At 38.2% G+C, this 19292-nt stretch overlaps 7 protein-coding genes across 9 annotated transcripts; 6 read left to right on the top strand and 1 right to left on the bottom strand.

Moving 5' to 3' along the window:
- Positions 1 to 7: 7 nt before the first annotated feature.
- LOC9305616 (oligopeptide transporter 6) lies at positions 8 to 2719 on the bottom strand. Its single transcript, XM_021016402.1, has 4 exons — positions 2154 to 2719; positions 1404 to 2071; positions 893 to 1337; positions 8 to 817 (listed from the first exon to the last, which is right to left on the bottom strand). The coding sequence occupies exons 1-4, from the start codon at positions 2625 to 2627 to the stop codon at positions 197 to 199; spliced, it is 2208 nt and encodes a 735-aa protein (XP_020872061.1). The 5' UTR covers positions 2628 to 2719; the 3' UTR covers positions 8 to 196.
- Positions 2720 to 5363: 2644 nt separating this feature from the next.
- On the top strand, positions 5364 to 6036 carry LOC110226594 (protein yippee-like At4g27740). Its single transcript, XM_021018569.1, has 2 exons — positions 5364 to 5595; positions 5742 to 6036. The coding sequence occupies exons 1-2, from the start codon at positions 5503 to 5505 to the stop codon at positions 5964 to 5966; spliced, it is 318 nt and encodes a 105-aa protein (XP_020874228.1). The 5' UTR covers positions 5364 to 5502; the 3' UTR covers positions 5967 to 6036.
- Positions 6037 to 7218: 1182 nt separating this feature from the next.
- LOC9305615 (protein yippee-like At4g27745) lies at positions 7219 to 8896 on the top strand. 3 transcript variants are annotated; one of them, XM_021018568.1, is made up of 4 exons: positions 7219 to 7414; positions 7702 to 7746; positions 7847 to 7989; positions 8437 to 8896. In XM_021018568.1, the coding sequence occupies exons 3-4, from the start codon at positions 7897 to 7899 to the stop codon at positions 8662 to 8664; spliced, it is 321 nt and encodes a 106-aa protein (XP_020874227.1). In that variant the 5' UTR covers positions 7219 to 7414; positions 7702 to 7746; positions 7847 to 7896; the 3' UTR covers positions 8665 to 8896. The 3 variants fall into 3 exon arrangements, with proteins under 3 accessions (XP_020874227.1, XP_020874225.1, XP_020874226.1); XM_021018566.1 differs by having other exon boundaries at positions 7219 to 7530; XM_021018567.1 differs by having other exon boundaries at positions 7219 to 7530; positions 7635 to 7746.
- A 62-nt stretch (positions 8897 to 8958) lies between these two features.
- On the top strand, positions 8959 to 11039 carry LOC9305614. Its single transcript, XM_021018565.1, has 5 exons — positions 8959 to 9417; positions 9511 to 9716; positions 10002 to 10100; positions 10269 to 10342; positions 10683 to 11039. Exons 1-5 carry the CDS (start codon positions 9009 to 9011, stop codon positions 10906 to 10908), a joined length of 1014 nt encoding a protein of 337 aa, XP_020874224.1. The 5' UTR covers positions 8959 to 9008; the 3' UTR covers positions 10909 to 11039.
- Positions 11040 to 11422: 383 nt separating this feature from the next.
- LOC9305613 (retinol dehydrogenase 11) lies at positions 11423 to 14042 on the top strand. Its single transcript, XM_002869496.2, has 7 exons — positions 11423 to 11726; positions 11797 to 11917; positions 12099 to 12216; positions 12537 to 12673; positions 13108 to 13209; positions 13328 to 13420; positions 13522 to 14042. Exons 1-7 carry the CDS (start codon positions 11509 to 11511, stop codon positions 13855 to 13857), a joined length of 1125 nt encoding a protein of 374 aa, XP_002869542.1. The 5' UTR covers positions 11423 to 11508; the 3' UTR covers positions 13858 to 14042.
- A 115-nt stretch (positions 14043 to 14157) lies between these two features.
- LOC110226027 (acyl-CoA-binding domain-containing protein 2) lies at positions 14158 to 17165 on the top strand. The gene is made up of 6 exons (XM_021016499.1): positions 14158 to 15546; positions 15833 to 15935; positions 16025 to 16128; positions 16391 to 16482; positions 16567 to 16664; positions 16753 to 17165. Exons 1-6 carry the CDS (start codon positions 15059 to 15061, stop codon positions 16930 to 16932), a joined length of 1065 nt encoding a protein of 354 aa, XP_020872158.1. The 5' UTR covers positions 14158 to 15058; the 3' UTR covers positions 16933 to 17165.
- Positions 17166 to 17258: 93 nt separating this feature from the next.
- On the top strand, positions 17259 to 19005 carry LOC9305612 (calumenin-A). Its single transcript, XM_002869495.2, has 5 exons — positions 17259 to 17859; positions 17944 to 18046; positions 18130 to 18195; positions 18280 to 18535; positions 18727 to 19005. The coding sequence occupies exons 1-5, from the start codon at positions 17373 to 17375 to the stop codon at positions 18850 to 18852; spliced, it is 1038 nt and encodes a 345-aa protein (XP_002869541.1). The 5' UTR covers positions 17259 to 17372; the 3' UTR covers positions 18853 to 19005.
- The last annotated feature ends 287 nt before the right edge of the window (positions 19006 to 19292 follow it).

The following is a 19292-nucleotide window of genomic DNA, read 5'->3' as shown; positions in this document are numbered from 1 at the left end:
AAAATCATTATAAGGAAACACAAATAGAATCACTAGCATTTGTGTTCTGTCATAGAACAGGATAGTACCTAGTTAAAAGCTATCACAAAGATATAGTTCTTGGAGAGTAAAGACATTTCCGAGAATTACAATTATCATTTTGCTGTGTGTTCTGTACAAAGCACTTGGTATATGCTTTTGTCTCATGACTCATTAGCTAGAAGACGGGACAGCCTTTGACGACAACACCTTTAGCAGTTGGACAAGAAGCTAATGGACATGTATCTCGGTCGCCGGAATTTCCCCACCACTGCACTTCAATTCCTTTTCGTCCGAGTGCCAGAAACAGAAGTATGGTCATAAAAGCTGAGCCAGCGTCTAAACCACCAGACAACACATAGTTATACTTCGTCCACCACTCTCTCCTGTACTTGAAAATGAAGTGGCCAAAGATGAATGCGACGATGAGCCAGCTGGTGAAGTTAACTGCTGTTGCTGGTGGCATCATTGCGGTGGCTCCCACAAGAACAGGGATATGAATCTTGGAGATCCATGTCTGAGCCGGGAACATCTTTGTGGCTAGCCAAACTAAGAGTGGAGCTATGGCTCCGACGAGGAAGAACCAGTTGACATTTGAGTATTCTCCAAGGTCTCCAAACACCCTACGTGGTCCCACTAGTCCCCAAATCACAGAGGCGTCAAAGAAAACGCGGTCCATGGGACAAGTCCATTGGCTGTCTGAAGGAAGCAAGGCCGTGTCACAGAGATGAGGAATCTCTTCCATTAACCACCAAGCTGTTCCTGTGTACACAACAACCGCCACAAGAGTCCCAAACACCTGCACTTGTTACAGTTTGATTAGTCATGTTTTTGTTTTATTGGTAATCTATCTTAAAACCAATTTATAACATACCTGAGCCATGAACATGGATCTAGGCGGGATCTTCATGTAATGACCAAGCTTGAAATCGGAAATGAAAGTTAGCGCTTGAGTCATACTAATGTATCCATAGACCTTGAAACACATGTTGGCAACAGGACGTTCCGGGTATATATACCCGATAACATACTCGGTTATGATGTTCAAACCCGGTGCCTGATTAGTAGTAGCAGCTATGACACCGATCAAAGGAGTGAAAGAGATGGCAATGGCACAAGCAAGTAACACTCCCCACCAAGGAAGCTGCACGGTCGCGTTGTAGTGCACGGAGATGAACATGATGAGCGCGATATTCAGTAAAAGGATGACCAAAAACCACCACAATGGAACTTCCCTGTAGTTTTTCTTCATGATTCTTGTGTGTATATCCATTTTCTTATCCTTTTGAAAGGCCCCTCTTGTCTGTTTCCACAAGTCACTGTAAAGACATAAAAATTATTAGTGATTCTTTCTCGGTTACCAGAACATAAATGAACATATATACCTTCCGTTGAAGACTAAGACATGGACAATGGTGGCAGACAACGTAGCAAACCCGAGACCATAAGTAACAGCAAAGAAGGTGCTCATGTTAATGGAGCCGGTCCTAGAGTAAACCGCCCGGTCAAGATGGAACTTGCTATCAATAATGCTCAAAACATCATAACGTGAGCCATTACCCATGAAGAGCTGGCTAGAGAAGATAGGGAAGGTCTTGGCGTCATAAATGTTAAGCCAGTAACAAACAGGCGTGACGATATACATAACCAGCACGAAACCGATGGCTACATTGACGGAAGCGAACAATGGACTAGCTAAAGGGCTTCCAAGATAAGCACTAATGGTGACCCAATCAAAACCAATGGAACCAATACCAAGACCATGTTCACCTGAACCGAGTTGGTTTACCAGAATTGATTTGGGATTAAGCCAGCAAACCCATGAGATTGATGTTAACATGGTGAATAGATAACCAGGAAAGATGTAGTAAGCAAAGCTAGCTACGAGGACGATTAAGAAGAATTGTGTTCGACTCATGCCTCCTCTAGATTTCTTTTCCTTCTCGTGCAAGGCACCAAAGAGAGAGACTTGAACAAGATTGCTTGGCCACCACATTTCACCAGGCTCAACAAGGTGTTTCCTAAAGAGACCCGCCCAACCAAATCCAAGAATCTAAACACAAGAAACGATTTCAAGATTCAAGAAAAAGCAAGAGAATTAAAAACAAGAAACAGAGGATAAAGTGAAGTGAGACCTGAGTGGTGATCATGACGAGAAACGCTGGGAGGAAAGGAAGAGGACGTTTGTAGTAAAGCTTAATAGCACTGAGTATGTGAGTAGCGTAAACGGAGCCGGCGCCGGAATTTGCAAAGATGGTTATCAGAACATGTTCCTTGACGTTGAAGGCACCTGGGTTTAAGGTGAACTGAAACCTCGTACCTTCCAAGAATCTCCTTGTCGGAAGCACCCTCGCCATGAGATGTCCAATCGGCACGACGGCGATCTGAGCGCAGATTCCGGTGACACTCAACGGCATCGTTCTGTACCAGAAAAACTGGTTGATGAAAGAGAGTACAATGCACGCGCCTATACCAAGAACCCACATCCGGAATGTGAGAACCGGTAAAGATGAATCGTCGGTTTTGGGTACAGTGAGCTCTACCTCCGGTACAACGCACCGGTCATCATCATCCATAACCGCCGTGAAATCTGTTGCTATCTCTCCCATCGTTTTTGAAAAGTGTTACCGATCTTTGGGGACGAGTCTTTTTTATATATGTAAGATCTTGATTGATATATCGCAATTATTGAATTGATGAAAAAAATATATATATATATATATATATATATATATGGATTGAATTGATGAATATATCCATTAAGGAAGTCTGTCTTTTCCCACTAATAGTTTTTTCTTCTCACTCACATGTTATTACTGATATAATATTATATAATGTATGAATTCTGTAGAAGAAAGAGAATAAATCAGAGTGGAAAACGACAAGTGATGGGTCAAGTGTGGGAGGGAAAAAACAGCTAAGACATATATAATTTTGTAATTTTAAAATTAGACAAAGGAAGCCAACAAAAAAAGAGTCAGATTATCATTGATAATTGATAATACACAGAAGCACAAGATATACATGAACGTCGAAAAGAAAACAATAGATTTTTTTTTTTTTTTTTTCCTCCAATAGATATTTTCTTATACTTGTTTTCACTCAAAATGTATAAAAATAATAACGCATCTGGTTTAATGGGTAACGGAGTTCACGGCACAAATGTGGTGAATATTAAATAGACCACTATTACTATTTATGTTTCTTTTTCAATATTAAAAAGGATTAAATTCGAATACTGATTTAACAACGGTTCAATCACATTCCATTAGATTATGAAATTGTTCTAACTTCTAGTCAGTAGTCAACGATACCAATATGTTTATGAAATTGTCAATTTGTCATCAATGGTGGAAAAACCTAAAATTTTGGTGATCAGTGCCACTCCAGCTGTACACAAATTTATTGTCACCAAAAACCTTGTAACTTTTTTCAAAAGAAGCATTTAGTACATAACTAGACCGTTAATGAAGAAGCATTAGCAATACATTGGATAATTGGTTTTAAGCAAGTGTTAATGAAGCTTGTTCTAACGGTAATAACAAGCAATAACCTTATGGTCAACTTTGGGTAGCGATCACATCGAAACCGTAGATATACATAAGTCGTTCGTGTTAATTCGAACAAAGACTTTTGGGTCAGCATGAGAAATTCGTCGTCTTCTAATTTATAAATGGAACACCGAAATTAATGTTATTATCGGGAATACAAAGGAAAAATGGCAACTTGTACTGTACTGTGGGACGTGTTTATCGAATTCAAGTTGCAACTAAATCATGTGCCACTTGATATAATTTGCAGCCTCGCAGGTCCACTCTTCCTAGCTTAGAACCCCATCTAGGCACATATATCGAAATAGTTGATAGATTAGATTGTATCAAATGCGTATACTGATATACTTTTATGTTTCTCTGAAATACTTTTACATTTGGTGTCACGGAGTTGATAAATTTATATTAAAAAAAATCTTTGCACAAAAAAAAAAGATTAGTCTAACCAAAAAAAATCTATATACCCTGAACGTCTACAGTTGTTACGTCTTAGGATTTCTAAGATGGATCCAAAAAAATGCAGGAACTATATACGGCTTTTGAGAACTTAGGTTATCCTTTAGAGGTAGGTGACTTCAAATAAGTATGTCGATGATTTGATAAGAACTGTCGTTTTCTGATATGTAGGGACAAGGAAACAAAAGCACAATGTGAATCTTAAGACTTTAGATTCAAAAAGATGCTTCATGCATGTGGAAATGATGACGATTGCGACTTGGGACAATGGACAAATGCGATGTCACGGCATATACTGATACACCTAACATAATGACCAAATAATGACTCTCTACACGGGTTAACTAAACAAATATATCCCAACTAACATTTCCAACAAAATAAGCCGATAAATATTCCAACCATGGTACTGATCAAAACATTATTAATCATTATAACTTACAACGCTAAAACCAACCTACGTACCATGATTCACACAATCAAGTTTAAGTCAGATAAAAAAGAGGAAAATGTATGGTTAGCAAGTTTTACAGAATACGGATATGGTAAATGTGATGTGTGTGTGGATATCACAAGAAGTGAATGTGCTTTTTTCTGCTTTTTAAAAAGGATGAGTATGAAAAGTGAAAATGGGGCTACTACCCTCGTTATTTTATTAATGTGACCACTGTTTAGCTGGAAATCACTTGGAGACGACTTTAAAGTAGGCTCCAAAATCTAAAGCTAGACACCGGACAAAAGACTTTTCTATATTGTTTGTCTTAAGATAATTCTAAAAATATCAGCACCGTTACGTTATTGAATTGAATACTTCTAAGAATGGACAGTGAAAATGAAACTAGTGTTGAAAACATATGTTTGGTCATTAATGAAACACCGACCTAAAACTAAAGGAAAAAAATCACTCCCTCGGCTGAGAAATATTCAATACACACACACACAAACTGAGAAATAAGAGGTGAGCTAATGTACATGTGAATGGGATGGTTGCAGTAAACGCATTATTATTATGTGTATAAAACAGAACCAATAACATCAAAACTACCTTAGAATGCTACACCGATGCGTGTGCAAGTCTCAGTCAGTACGTGATTGGACCAACCGACCAAGTCTCGGTGTATAAAGACAGACACAGTCCATCACCGCTAAACAATGACCACGCGGATGTGGCCATCAGTATATCAAATTTTGTGGAGCTCCATTTCATACCCATGAGATGAGACGATGAAAGAAGCAATGGGTCTTTAATATTTTTTCACAAGTGAAAACTAAATATTCAAATTGGCCTTTTGTTTATACGCCCATAAATGGCCCATTAATCCAAAAGCACAAACATTGGCAGTGGCATACAATAATGCAAATGTTTGAGTCAACGCACTATAATTTCCACAAGAATTAACGATAAGAACTAATAATCTTCATAGTCTCTCATCCAATCTTACAAACTTTCCGATTTTCTTTCTATATCCATCGTCCAATGGCAGAAAACAAAACTCTTCCTACGTATTTTTGCAGAAACTGCGAGAATCCACTAACTCTCGGTGAAGATCTCATCTCCAAAAAATTTGTGGTAACAAAAAACACTAGAGATTGTTTAGATATACCAAAAAATTAATTTTTTTCATTTCTTATCCGATGGTTTTCTAGAGATGATCAAGTCTCCTCATAATCTCAATTGGTTACAAATACAAAATGTTTTTGAAAAATGGATTTTAGGGAGCTTCGGGGCCAGCGTTTATGTTTTCACACGCGATGAACGTGGTGGTTGGACCGAAGATTGGGAGGAAACTGATAACCGGCTCGTACGTGGTGGCAGATGTGATGTGCAGTAAGTGTGGTGAGACGTTGGGTTGGAAATATGTTGAGACCTTCGATCTTAAACAGAGGTATAAAGAAGGCATGTTTGTCATCGAGAAGCTCAAGTTGACCAAGAGATATTGAAACCTAGTCAAGAATTACTCTTGGAGGGTTAGGTTAAAATAAAAAAATGAAAGGAATTGATGATTGTATATCTATATCTATATATACATTTTTGGATGACTTTTAGCAAATAAATCCTAGGGTTAGGCAGTATTTACAAAGAATGTCATTGGCATTTATTATTAATTTTACAAAATTTAAATAAAAGATATTAACCAAACAATATCTTGCCTAATTTGTTTCTAAAAATATTTACACAATCTTTCTATATATCTTCAAAAAAATTTATAGCAAATATTTATATTAACATTTTGCATAGCAATAAAAATACTATTTTATAATAATCAAAATATTCACATAGAAAAATCAAATACACATACAGAAAAAGAACTATATCTATCATCATTTAAGCCGTTGTTTTATTTAAATAAAAAAAAAACACAAAAAACTTGAAATCATATACTTTATATGATAAATTTAAAATATATATTAGTAGTATAAATTTAAAATCGTTCAAATAACGGTATACTACGGGTGAGATCCTAAAATTATTAGATTTTATAACAATAATAATTTATTTTCTTGGATTTTATAATACTAATAATTTAGCTAACGAGATAATATAGACGGGTTTATATGGGATGACGGGTTTGGGTCGATATTAATAAATAACGGTATATCACGGATGAAATCCTAAAATTAATAATCAAAATACAATTATACAATCTTAAACACAAAACAAAAGAAACAATATTAACAAAACAAATCCAACTTAAATTTAAAATTTTCAGTTATAAAAAACCCGACCCACGGTATACTGCAGAATAAAATATTCAAAAGTTTAAAATCCACCATACATCGTTACTTAAAAAAAATGTATGTTTTCGTATTTATACTTCAAAAATTGATAAATAGATATCTACATTTTAAAATACAAATTAATATGATATATCTTCAGTTAGTCTTTTAAAAAATAACATTACATTTTTTTAAGTAATATAGTCCCGCGGTATACCGCGGGTTAAATTCTAGTTTGTATGTATATTACTATATTATTATTACCTTTGTTGTACAAATGTCATCAGTATATTGGTTGTTCTCTATGAAGAGATTTGAAAACAAGTAAAAAAAAAATCTATTTAAAAAAAATTAAAATAGAAAGCTTCTTTTAAAAATTTATTACAAATTTACAGTACAAGTTAAATATTTATGAAAACGGAAAAAAAAAAAGAAAAAAAAATATGAAGAGACAACTTTGTTCCACATTTCCAATTTTCATCACTGCTGCTACTATTTATTTTCTTAATTTCCCAGTCATAAAGCAAAAACCCAGAAAGAAAGAAGTCGCAAGATAGTCGCTACACGGCCATATGATCAGAGAGACTAATAAAGATCAAAACTTTGATCCAACTCCAACCTTATTCTCCACTCAATTTCTCTTGCTTCTTTGTTCGATCCGTTAAACCCTTGTAAGATCCCTCTGAAATTTCCTCAGAAAGTTTCATTTCAAAGATCAAAATCGAATCTTTCGTCTGATTTTTTCTCCATTTCGTTGTATCATATCTACTGCGTAATTTCCTCTCCGGTAATATCTCATTTCGTTTCCCTTACCCTACCAATAATTGTGTATTTTATATTCATCTGTGGTCTCTTGACTTGACCCACTCTTATTTGTTTATTGAAATTGAGGTAATATCGTGGAATCTCTAATCTTGCACGCTAACACCTGCCCACTGTTCTTATCTTCTATTTCCAGAAACATTGAAGTTTGAAGCTTGGTGAATTTTCAGAATCTGGAAAGGTTTTTCTTTATCTCCTCTTGTCTTTAGTAACCCTGATTTCTGGTTTCCATGTGGGTTCTGGATGTATTTATGGATTTTTGTGTGTTTTGGTGACAAAAGGTGAGGACTTGGTTGGAGCAATTGATCACGCCCTGAAAGTGTTTGATAAAATGGCTCACTCAATTGGTCCAAGACTGTATAGTTGCTGCAACTGCAGAAACCATGTTGGACTTCACGATGATATCATCTCTAAGGCTTTTCAGGTGAATCAATCAGCTTCCTCATCTCTTTTTTTATGTTTGTGTCCCATATGATTGATGTAGAGAATTAAGTGGAGAACCGATCTACGACTAGCTCGAGCTGAGAATCTGACTGTCTTTCAGATTTTAGGAGAACTTTTGACTTATTGTCCTTCCTACTTGGATCATTTTTCCTACCAAGGTATCTGTTTATCGGTGTTAGAGTCTAATCAAATTTTGGAAATTGATCGTGGAAACAAAACGTAAGAATGCAATTGATATAAATAACTAGACTAGTCATTATTTGAGTAAGCTTGTGGTTGGTTATGAAATCAATTCTAGTCAGTACTAGTCATTACTAGAAATCAAGACTAGTCATTACTAGACATTTTTCTAGCATTTGTATTTCTTGATTGTGAAAAGTGAAAACCATTGATGTCCTAATCCATGGTTCTACTTCTCCATTACCAGGGAAGAACTGGGCGAGCCTTTTTGTTCTCCCACGCAATGAATATTGTGGTAGGGCCTAAAGAAGACCGGCATCTTCTAACAGGTCTACACACAGTGGCTGATATATCTTGTGCTGACTGTAATGAACCGTTGGGTTGGAAATACGAGCGAGCTTATGAGACCTCACAGAAGTACAAGGAGGGCAAGTTCATATTCGAAAAGGCTAAGATTGTCAAGGAGGATTGGTAGAGCTGAGGAACATGTTTGAATTCATTATTGGATTGGCTCAAAAACTGTACATAGATAAAATTTGGCTTTGTCAATTCCGATCTTGTGGGATTTCACAAGTCCATCATCAGCCATTTTTCCAGTTCTTCATTGTCCCTCTCTATGTGTTAATTATATGTCGTCTCTTGTGTTCAAACTATGGATTTGTTCGTACAAAGTTTCTCTGTTAATAAAGATGCTAATAGTTTCTCTCCTTTGCAAGTGTAATATCATTCTCCACACTTCGTCTTTGAGTTGCTTGAAAGATAGATAACCAGGGGAAAAGAAATGCGTGCCGTTCAAACATTTAGACTACGTGCTGCTTTATGTTTGCCAAAGCTAAGTGGTTGCCGTCTTGGGACATCGCCAACAAATGTGATTACCCCCAGAGGAGAGAAAGAGAGACAAGGGAGAAAGAGATGTATCTGAAGAGACCGATATGGAGCGATGGCGCGTCAGCAGCAACGCCGGAGAATCCGTCGGAATCGGAGAACGGAGAGGATTCAGACGCGGCGGCGATGGTAGTTGAAGAGCTGGTGACTTCTCTCAATACGCAGAGACTTTACAGGGAGCTGACACTATCCCTTAGGACCGGTTTACGCGATGCTTGCGCTGAATTCTCCTTCCTTCGTATCTGTGGCCTTAGATCTCTTCTCAAAACTCTCCGAACTGTCGCCGATTCAGATTCCATCATCCGCCTCTTCTCTCATACCCAAACCATTTCCGATCTCCAATGTCTGATTATCTTTATTTCCTCATTTTTATACCCAAATCGATGCTGTGTAATGTGTGTGTTCTCTGATGATGAAAAGCTTCGTGATTTCGCAGTGGTTCCGGTGCTTTTCCGACATTCGTTGAAAGAAGCGGAGGATGATAGAGTGACGAGCTTGGATCATATATTCAGTGTGGAGCCGATGAAGATAACGAGTCCTTCTACGGATGCTGAGGTCGCGGTTGCACTTAGGGTTCTCGAAGGATGCTGTCTTCTCCATCCTCAGAGCACTGTTCTGGCTCATAAGCACGGTGCAGTCCGCGTAAGATAGACTCTCCTTTGTTACTTATTACTAGTCTATTGATGCATAGAGAATTCTAGAAACTAGAACTCTGCATTTTTGTTGTGAAATTGTCACTTCTCACTATGATTTGGCGGGAAGGGAGACTCCTGTGTACGAGAGACATCTTTGATCGTTTTTCATTTCTTTGTCGATCTTATGTTTGGACTCTTCATGTTTTAGACCAGATTGATGCAGTGGGAAGTTTCTTGGTTGTGTGGGCTGTTAAATTGTTAATGTGATACAGATGCTCATAAAATATTTCAGGTAATGATGAATGTATTATCAACACGAGGAGTACTTGAGCAAGGGGCCTGCTTGGATGCCTTAATCTCAGTATTGTTGGATTCATCAGCAAATCAGGTGGTAAGTTATTCAGTTTGTTTCTTTTAGTAACAACTTCTGTGATTAGTAACGTAACGAAATAGAAAGCAGGTAAGTTTTGAGTCTCAGACAGATGCATATCAATGGAACAAAACAAACTGGCCTTCACCTGCTTTTTTTTTTAACTTCTCTAATTTCTCTTGGTAACAGGATTTTGGAGCCTGCAATGGCATTGAAGAGGTTGCAATGCTCATGCGAGACAAACAAGCTGATGAAAACCTCAGGTGAATTTAACAAGTTTTTGTTCTCAGTTTCTTTCATGGCACTTGTTCTGGCATTTCACATATGGTTATTATACAGTATATTTAGAGGAGAAAAACTGCTGTCAACGAAGATTCATTTCCTTTTTGTCTCTTCTGGTTTAGATCAATTTCCTTGTCAAATTCATTGAATTGTCTAGTTAAACCCTTATCATCTTAAGTTTGGTCTCATGCATCTTAAAGAGTTCCAACTCTAAGGTCACTGGTTATGATTTAGTTAATGATATCATCCACTTTGTGTCCAAAAAAATCGATGGTCGTGGTTTAGGCTTTTGGTCATGTTTAGTTCCTTACTGATTCACAGGTTAAGATGCGGAGAGTTCTTACTACTGTTAGTTGGACATGTGAATGGGAAGGATCGTTCTCCCATTGCAAGTGTAAATGAAGACATCAGGCGCCTCTTGGGTGAAAAATCTGCTTCTTTAATATGGGCGGCGAGTCAATTCGGTTCAACAGGTGATCCTGAACAAAGAATCACTGCTCTTCATATCCAGGCTGGTAGAGTTCTCGAGTCTCTTGACTTGTACTGATTGTCAAACTACTTACTTTTTTTTTTTTTTTTTTTTTTTAAACATAAAACCAAGTTATTATTATTTGTAACTATGTAACAACACTCATGGAAATAGAGTTGTTTAATGATGTTCCACTTCCGAATAACAAATCAATCGACACCAAAACAAGAAGGATTCATCATACAATATGATTTAGAGTTGTCATATGAACACAAATCTAAGATTAGAACCATTCTCTCCATTTGAGGATTGATTTTCTCACTTTTTCTTGAATGTAGTCAAATATCTCTCATCTAGTAGACAAGAGAATAATAGAGTGATGCTACGCCGATTGCATAGTCAGGACTCAGGACATAGTAAAATGAAAATCATCGTACACATTTTTATGAAACACTAACAGTCTAACAATGTGTAATCATCGTTGACCCATGAATCCATGACCGGTGGTCAATTGAGAATGTTTATCTTCTCGCCGGCCCATATATGTGGGTCAGAAAGTTCTCGCCGGCCCATAGATTCGGATCTTCCAGGAGTTAGTGAAGCCATAGTTTTTGACGAAATACACTTTTTGTCTTTTGTTGCTGTGCAACGTCATAGATCTAACTCCGGAAGAAGAAGATGAGTGACGAAACGGCGTCGTCTTTTTCTCCGGCGAAGAAGAAGCAGAATCTGGGATGGATGGAGTGGATGAGAGGATGGAGCAGTGTTTTCGGGGAGATTCTCTTCCAGAGGATCACAGCTTCTCATTTGGAGAACCCTCTTCCTCTTCCTTCCGTCAATGACCTCACTTGCGTTGTCACTGGCTCCACCAGCGGCATTGGCCGCGAGACCGCTAGGTTTGTTCTCTTCCCCGTTACTTCCGATTCACAACCCAATTGAGTTTATTTTGGTCTAGTTGGGACGCAGGCAGCTTGCAGAGGCCGGTGCTCATGTTGTGATGGCCGTAAGGAACACAAAGGCGGCTCAGGAGCTGATACATCAATGGCAGAACGAATGGTCTGGTAAAGGTCTCCCACTCAATATTGAGGTAACCTTATCATGGTGATGTACTTATTAAAATTTACAAATGTGTATTACTGGGACTGATATTAGTCAAGAATGTGTATTGGAACTAGTTAGACTCTGGCTAAACCAATTTCTTTTATATTAGTTAGAGGCCTCGTAACATCTAGATAGTTGATGATGATACTCTGTTTAACTTTGTACAGGCAATGGAGATTGATCTTCTCTCACTGGATTCTGTTGCAAGATTTGCCGAGGCTTTGAACGCTCGGTTAGGACCTTTGCATGTTCTGATTAACAATGCTGGGATGTTTGCTATGGGAGGTTGGTTTTATTGCCCTTTTTAGCTTTAAAGCATTGAGTTTCCCCCTTCTGTTGTTTCCTGTATCTATTTTCATCATCTCTTGTTATGATCTCAAAGTCATACTTGTGAACCAATCATCATCATCGATATTCCAACTTGATGGACCCAATTGATGAGAACTGGCTTTTTTTTCCTGTACAAGTCTTCTATTATTGCCGGTATATGGAACTCTGTCCGATGGGTCTCCTTTTTAAATAATTCGTTGTCAGATGCTACATTTTCTTCAGTATATGTTGAGGAAAGTAACCATCTAAAATGCTCTGTTCTCTAATTTGTGCAGAGGCGCAAAAATTCTCAGAGGAAGGATATGAGCAGCACATGCAAGTGAATCATTTAGCTCCAGCGCTGCTATCCGTACTTCTTTTGCCGTCTCTTATCCGAGGCTCTCCTAGCCGAATCATTAATGTGAATTCCGTTGTAAGTTCTATGATCACTGACACTGCAGGCTCCAAGTCTGTATTCTCTAGTTTATAATATACTCTTCGTATGAGTAATCATGTTGAAAGGCTCAATTTGTTTGTGTATTCTGTAACTTGAAAACCTCTAGTTTTTTTAGTTGATTGCAGAATATGTAGATAAATGATTTTGGTCTCTCTAAATCGCTGAACTACATATGCATATTTTATCAAGAGAGTCTTGGTATAGAGAAACGATACAAACCCAAGCTTGTAGAAAGTTTCGACCCAAAATACACTACCATGACTGGATTATATGATCTGCATTATGTCATTACTCATTTCAGAAGAATTTTTGTGGCTTGCTGTTTGTGAAAACTGAAACAGTTTATATTTATTGTCTTTGATTATTACTTTTTCATGCAAGATAATGGGTTGTGGGATTCACTTTTGTAGATGCATAGTGTCGGTTTTGTTGACCCGGATGACATGAATGTTGTTTCTGGTAGACGTAAGTACTCAAGCCTTATAGGATACTCAAGCAGCAAGCTTGCCCAGGTGAGCTTACAGTAACGGCATTTAATTTATTCATCTGCCACAGTTTCTATTTTTTGAAAGGGGCTTATTTTCAGAAACTGGTGAGTTAAGTCTCGCTTTCTGATCTTCCATCTTCCAGATTATGTTTAGTAGCATTCTTTTCAAAAAGCTTCCTCTAGAAACAGGAGTTAGCGTCATATGTCTATCCCCTGGTGTTGTCCTAACAAATGTTGTGAGTATTAGCTTCACTTCATTTCGTTACAAATGCAGGATTCTTCTGTTTTCTCAGAACTTCATTGCATTGAACTGCCTAATTGTTTCCAAATTTTTTAGGCCAGGGATCTATCCAGGTTTCTTCAAGCTCTTTACGCTGTGATACCGTATTTCATATTTTCACCCCAAGAAGGTTGTAGAAGTTCTCTATTCTCGGCCACAGACCCTCAGATTCCAGAGTATTGGGAAACACTAAAAAACGACGACTGGCCAGTTTGCCCATTTATTTCTCAAGATTGCCGCCCTGCAAATCCTTCCGAAGAAGCACACAACACAGAAACTGCACAGAGAGTGTGGGAAAAGACGTTAGAGCTGGTGGGTCTTCCTCTCGATGCAGTTGAAAAGCTTATAGAAGGGGAAAATATCCAATGCCGGTATGGAGCACAACACGAATAGTCTTTCAAAAAATTACCACAGTTTAAGTGACCCCTTACAGATCAAAGGGTAAGTAATTGAGAAAATTCCTTTTTTTCTTGTTTCCTTGTTTTAATCTACACTATAAAGTGGGGAATGAATCCCCCAGGCATGTGGTTTGCTTGAGAATGTTTGATTGTTGGATAAAAGTCAAGGTTGAGCTACCATTCCATGGCTTTACTTACAAGTCTTGTTCAAGTGTTTGGTTAGTGTGTCTTGAGTTATATTATTAAGGTGTTCAGTAGTATGGTGGCCTGGGTTGGTGGGTAGTTTCCTGTTCGAGTAGAGGGTACTTCCGTAAATTCCCCCTAGTTTGTGCAGTCACGTTTCTCATATATATCAATAGAGTCAGCATCTCTCTTACTCTCATGGACAAAGTCACAAAAGTGATAAAATCTCCTTCCACTTTCTAATGTTTCTTGCTTAAATGAGTATTCCATGTAAAAAATGAGTCACTCACTCATATGGGTGGGTTGGGTTGGTTTTCTCTTCATGAGATGCTCATTTGAGCAAGCAATGTCTGTGAGTGGAACTATTTAGTATCATGTTATGAATTTTGTCTTTTGTTATATAAACCCATAAAGAAGAAAAAAAGCTGGGATTTCATTTTCATGCCAACTTCACGTGAATCTAATGCGTTCAAGTTTGTGGTCTACCTTTATTTGCTTATGGATACATATCAATTTACGTGTCGTATGATTCAAGCCTTTAATCATCCCCACACCATGCACGTCTTCTAGATTTATTTTCTACCACGATTCCACCACATAATTTAACGTTGTTATAAATTCAAACACCTTTTTACGTGTTATTGTCGAATATTTATTTATTTTGTTGGTTAAAGGAGAAAAAATTTACGGTACAACACGTCGACTTCTTCCCCAATTAGACCCATATGTGTGAGATCTGTCGTCACTCGTCGCAAGTTTATTTTGTGTCGTCTTTAACTTGATTCAATATGATTTCAATTCAATAAAAAAGTCTTAACTCCCACAACGAAAAGGCTTCTCTTTTTTGTTTGGTGACTGAATGAATCGGTGAAAAAAAAAACCAACTCAAGTTTGTTCCTTTTTGTCTCTCCAGATCCGTTGGGTTCCTTCTTCTTCCTCGTGACTCTGTTTTGAACTTTTCTAGGGTTTCAATTGTCGGCGCTTTTGAGAATTTGATTTCGGTTTTGGGAAGAATGGGTGATTGGGCTCAACTTGCTCAGTCTGTGATCCTGGGTTTGATTTTCTCTTACCTTCTGGCTAAGCTGATCTCGATCGTCGTCACGTTTAAAGAAGACAATCTCTCTCTTACTCGTCACACCGAGGAGTCTCAATTCGAGGTAAAACCAGAAGGGGTTGACTCGCGACGTCTCGATTCTTCTAGCGGCGGCGCTGGTGGTGAGGCGGATTCGCTTGTGGCGGAGCAGGGTAGCTCCAGAAGTGATAGCGTCGTCGGTGACGACAGCGAGGAAGATGATGATTGGGAAGGCGTCGAGAGCACGGAACTCGATGAGGCTTTTAGCGCCGCCACTCTTTTCGTAACTACCGCCGCCGCAGATCGGCTTTCGCAGAAGGTACCTAGCGACGTGCAGCAGCAGCTTTACGGATTGTATAAGATTGCTACGGAAGGACCTTGTACTGCTCCTCAGCCATCAGCTCTCAAAATGACTGCTCGTGCCAAGTGGTATTTCTCTGTGCCATTAGCTTCTACATATAATTTTCTAGGTTTTTTGTTCAACTGTTTGATATTTGATTTTAGGTGGAATTTGAGGTTTTTAGGTTCTTCATAGACTAGGAAGACTTGTATTGGGTGTATCTTGATATCACCTAGTTAGCTTCTTGGCTTATGCAAGTGCTGGAAGATTATGTGGTTTTTACTGTTGTAACAGTTGATTGTCTATGTGATTATGGTTTGTTATAAGAGTGCAACTTCATTGATTGGAATGTGCCATGATTTTGTTCTATTTCAGGCAAGCATGGCAGAAACTGGGAGCTATGCCCCCTGAAGAGGCGATGGAGAAGTATATTGAGATTGTCACTCAGCTATACCCAACTTGGTTAGACGGTGGCGTGGTATAAAGTTTTTTTTTTTCCTCTTCTTTATTTTCGTTATATCGCTTATGTTTCTTCTTCTGGACTATTCATGAGAGCTTCTCTAACAGAAAGCCGGAAGTCGGGGTGGGGATGATGCAGCCTCCAACTCAAGAGGAACCATGGGACCAGTTTTCAGGTCGTTGGTTTATGATGAGGAATCCGAAAATGAGTTGTAAGGTTCTCTTCTTGTATTCTCATGTGTTTTATTTCCTGCTCCTTGCGTTCATGTATAGATTAGATATATGTATCCTGATTTCACAAATAGGCTCATAAACTCGGTGAATATGTAACGTTCCTGTCTCGTTCCACCTGCAGCAGTTTTTGCTGGTGAAATGGCTACAATTGTCTCATGGAACTTTAAGCTATTCGTTTTTCCTGTCTATCTGAATGAAACACTAATCCTCTGCTCATTGAACTTTTGTTTTATCTCTCAGGAAGATTGATGCCATACACGGATTTGCTAGAGAAGGAGAAGTCGACAATTTGCTGAAAAGCATTGAAAGCGGCATTCCTGTAAATGCAAGGGGTTAGTCTCTGCGTGTATATTCCGTTTCTTGGAAGTTCATGCTCGTGATGTTGGATTTGCTCTCTAATTTTCCGTAAACTGCAGACAGTGAAGGTCGCACACCGTTGCACTGGGCTATTGACCGTGGCCACCTCAACATCGCCAAAGTTCTTGTCGATAAGAACGCCGATGTGAATGCTAAGGTGAAGAAAGAGAAATTCCTACCTAGTCATTATCTGCAAAGGTAGCAACTTCTTCATTTATGTGTTTTTTGGTTATTGTGTTGAACAGGACAACGAAGGCCAAACCCCTTTGCATTACGCTGTTGTATGCGACAGAGAAGCCATTGCCGAGTTTCTAGTGAAACAGAAAGCAAATACAGCCGCTAAAGATGACGATGGAAACTCTCCCCTCGATCTCTGCGAGTCAGACTGGCCCTGGATCCGAGATTCTGCAAAGCAGACAGACTAAACAAATACTAACCACGTCTTCTCTAATCCCGCAATGTATATGATCAAATGACTTAGTAAGAAGCTTTTCTTTACTTTAAACTTTCCTTCCATCCCTACCATATGGTTCCAACACTATATCACTTGGCTGTTTCCAAGTCTTGTTCTTTAATTTCTTTCTTCTTACATTGCAACAATCTTTTGTTCCTTCAGGCTTTATGACATATATCGTAACCGGTTTTTATTGGTTTGCTATATACATACACATATATACATATAGAGAGAGGGAGTCATTGGATTCTCAACAAATAAATAACCGACTTTGGCGGCAAAAAACGGTTGATAGAACATAAACTAATGATTTACGGATAACCCCAATAAAGCAAATACAAAAACAGAATTAGCAATCTTCGTGGCCCTTTCGTCTTCTCTCCATAGAACCCCACCTTTGGCTCTCGGAAAATGGCCAAGGTGGTGGTTTACGCGATACTAGCTGCCACCTTCATCGTCCTCGTCCTCTTCGCTCATAAGAAACAAAACCGGACTCAATCCATTGAGGGTCTCATAAGCCGCCGCATTGGACGCAGGCTTGAAATGCCCGTGTTTGACCCTCTGGTGACCCGGATCGAGCGGTTGTCTAATGAGAAAGAAGCTGGTACGAAGACCGTGGAGGCTGCAAAGGAGGAGGAAGATGATATGTTTGAGGGGTATTTTGCACAAGAGAGAAGGCTTAACACGACAATGAGGATCAAGTTCTTGTTCCCTCTGCTTGACGCGGCACCAAGAGATGGCTTCGTGAGCTTGAAAGAGCTTCAGACATGGATGATGCAGCAGACAGAGGACAACATGGGTTACAGAACCGCCAAAGAGCTTGAGCTACAAGATAAGGACAAGGACGGTGTCATAACCTTTGAAGAGTACTTGCCTCAATTCTCTAAGCAAGATATTGGTAATATATTAACTTGTCTTTGATCCTTCGAGAATTTTCTTCTTCATTATGTAAAAAAAACAATGATAACTAATATGGAAACAGAGAAAAACGAGAAGGGTCACGGTGAAGCCGGTTGGTGGATGGAGCAATTCAAGAATTCCGATTTTGATCATAATGGCTCCCTCGACATTGAAGAGTTCAACAAGTAATTATTATACTCCGAAAAATCTCATTTCCTTATAAAATTTTCAGAAATAAAAAATGAATGAAAAAATATGGGATTTGCAGTTTCTTGCACCCTGAAGATAGCAGAAACGGAGATACTCAAAGATGGGTTCTAACGGAGCGAATGACGTAAGCATTTTGTGATAAATCTTGTTTCAATATGATCATAAATAGAAGCTTACGTTCGTGTTGTTTGATATATGTAATATATAGGGGCATGGACACGAACGGTGATGGGAAGCTAGAGTACAGAGAGTTTGTACAAAACACATACGAAATGTATAAAGAATTCGCAAAGTTCGAGACAGAGGAGGATGAGAATGTGCCAACAGCTCAGCTTCTGTTCGCGGAGCTGGACAGGAACAAAGACAGATTCCTCGTGGCCAATGAGCTTCGACCCATTTTGCATTATCTTCAACCTGGTGAGATGAGTTATGCCAAATACTATTCTACTTTCCTTTGCCACGAGGTTAGTCTCTTCCAACCTAAATCTTAATCTTAAATCATTTCTCATAGCTTTGACATTCATTAATAGTGTGTGTATATGTTATTGTCTTAAACCGATTTTAAGAACAGAATTAGAAATGTGATTACAACTATGCTAAGTAGATGTGTATATTGCTTAAATTTCTAACGTTTAATTTTATTTTATTTGTGTAGGCGGATGAGGATAAAGATGGTAAACTATCACTTGAAGAGATGTTGCGCCACGAAGATGTGTTTTACAAGGCAGTTCATCACGAAGAACTGGACGACGAAGACTATTTTGATCATGATGAACTCTAATTTTTGTGTGTTTTCCTTCAAATTTTAATCAATTTTTTTTTTTGTTTAATTGACTTCTTAATTTATCTCGTCTAGATTGGTTATGTTAGGCTACGAGATTACATGCACAAATTCCACCGTGATTCCGTTGATAGTTGGCTTTTGAAGAGTGCACAATGTCAAGAAAGTTTTTTTCTTGTGATATGATAACCTTAAAGAATGTCAAAAAGACAAAGAAAAAACAAACAAAACCAAATATAATTATAGATGCCTAAAGAAAATGTCAAGTAGCTAAAATTTGGAACCACCAACTGTGGCATGAGCCTTGCTTTTCCTTCCGATTAGTTTTTTTTTTAACATCGATGACATTTACGTCCCAACCATCTTGTTGACATATATATAATTTTGAAATATCAAGGTTGGTAAGAGTAGGAATATTTAGTTTTTTTTTTTTCATTCGA

The sequence above is a fragment of the Arabidopsis lyrata genome (genome assembly GCF_000004255.2).
Source record: "Arabidopsis lyrata subsp. lyrata unplaced genomic scaffold ARALYscaffold_7, whole genome shotgun sequence".
In the NCBI taxonomy this organism is placed as follows: Eukaryota; Viridiplantae; Streptophyta; class Magnoliopsida; order Brassicales; family Brassicaceae; genus Arabidopsis; species Arabidopsis lyrata.
Note: the sequence above shows the minus strand (reverse complement) of the source record. Positions and strands in the feature narration are given on the sequence as shown.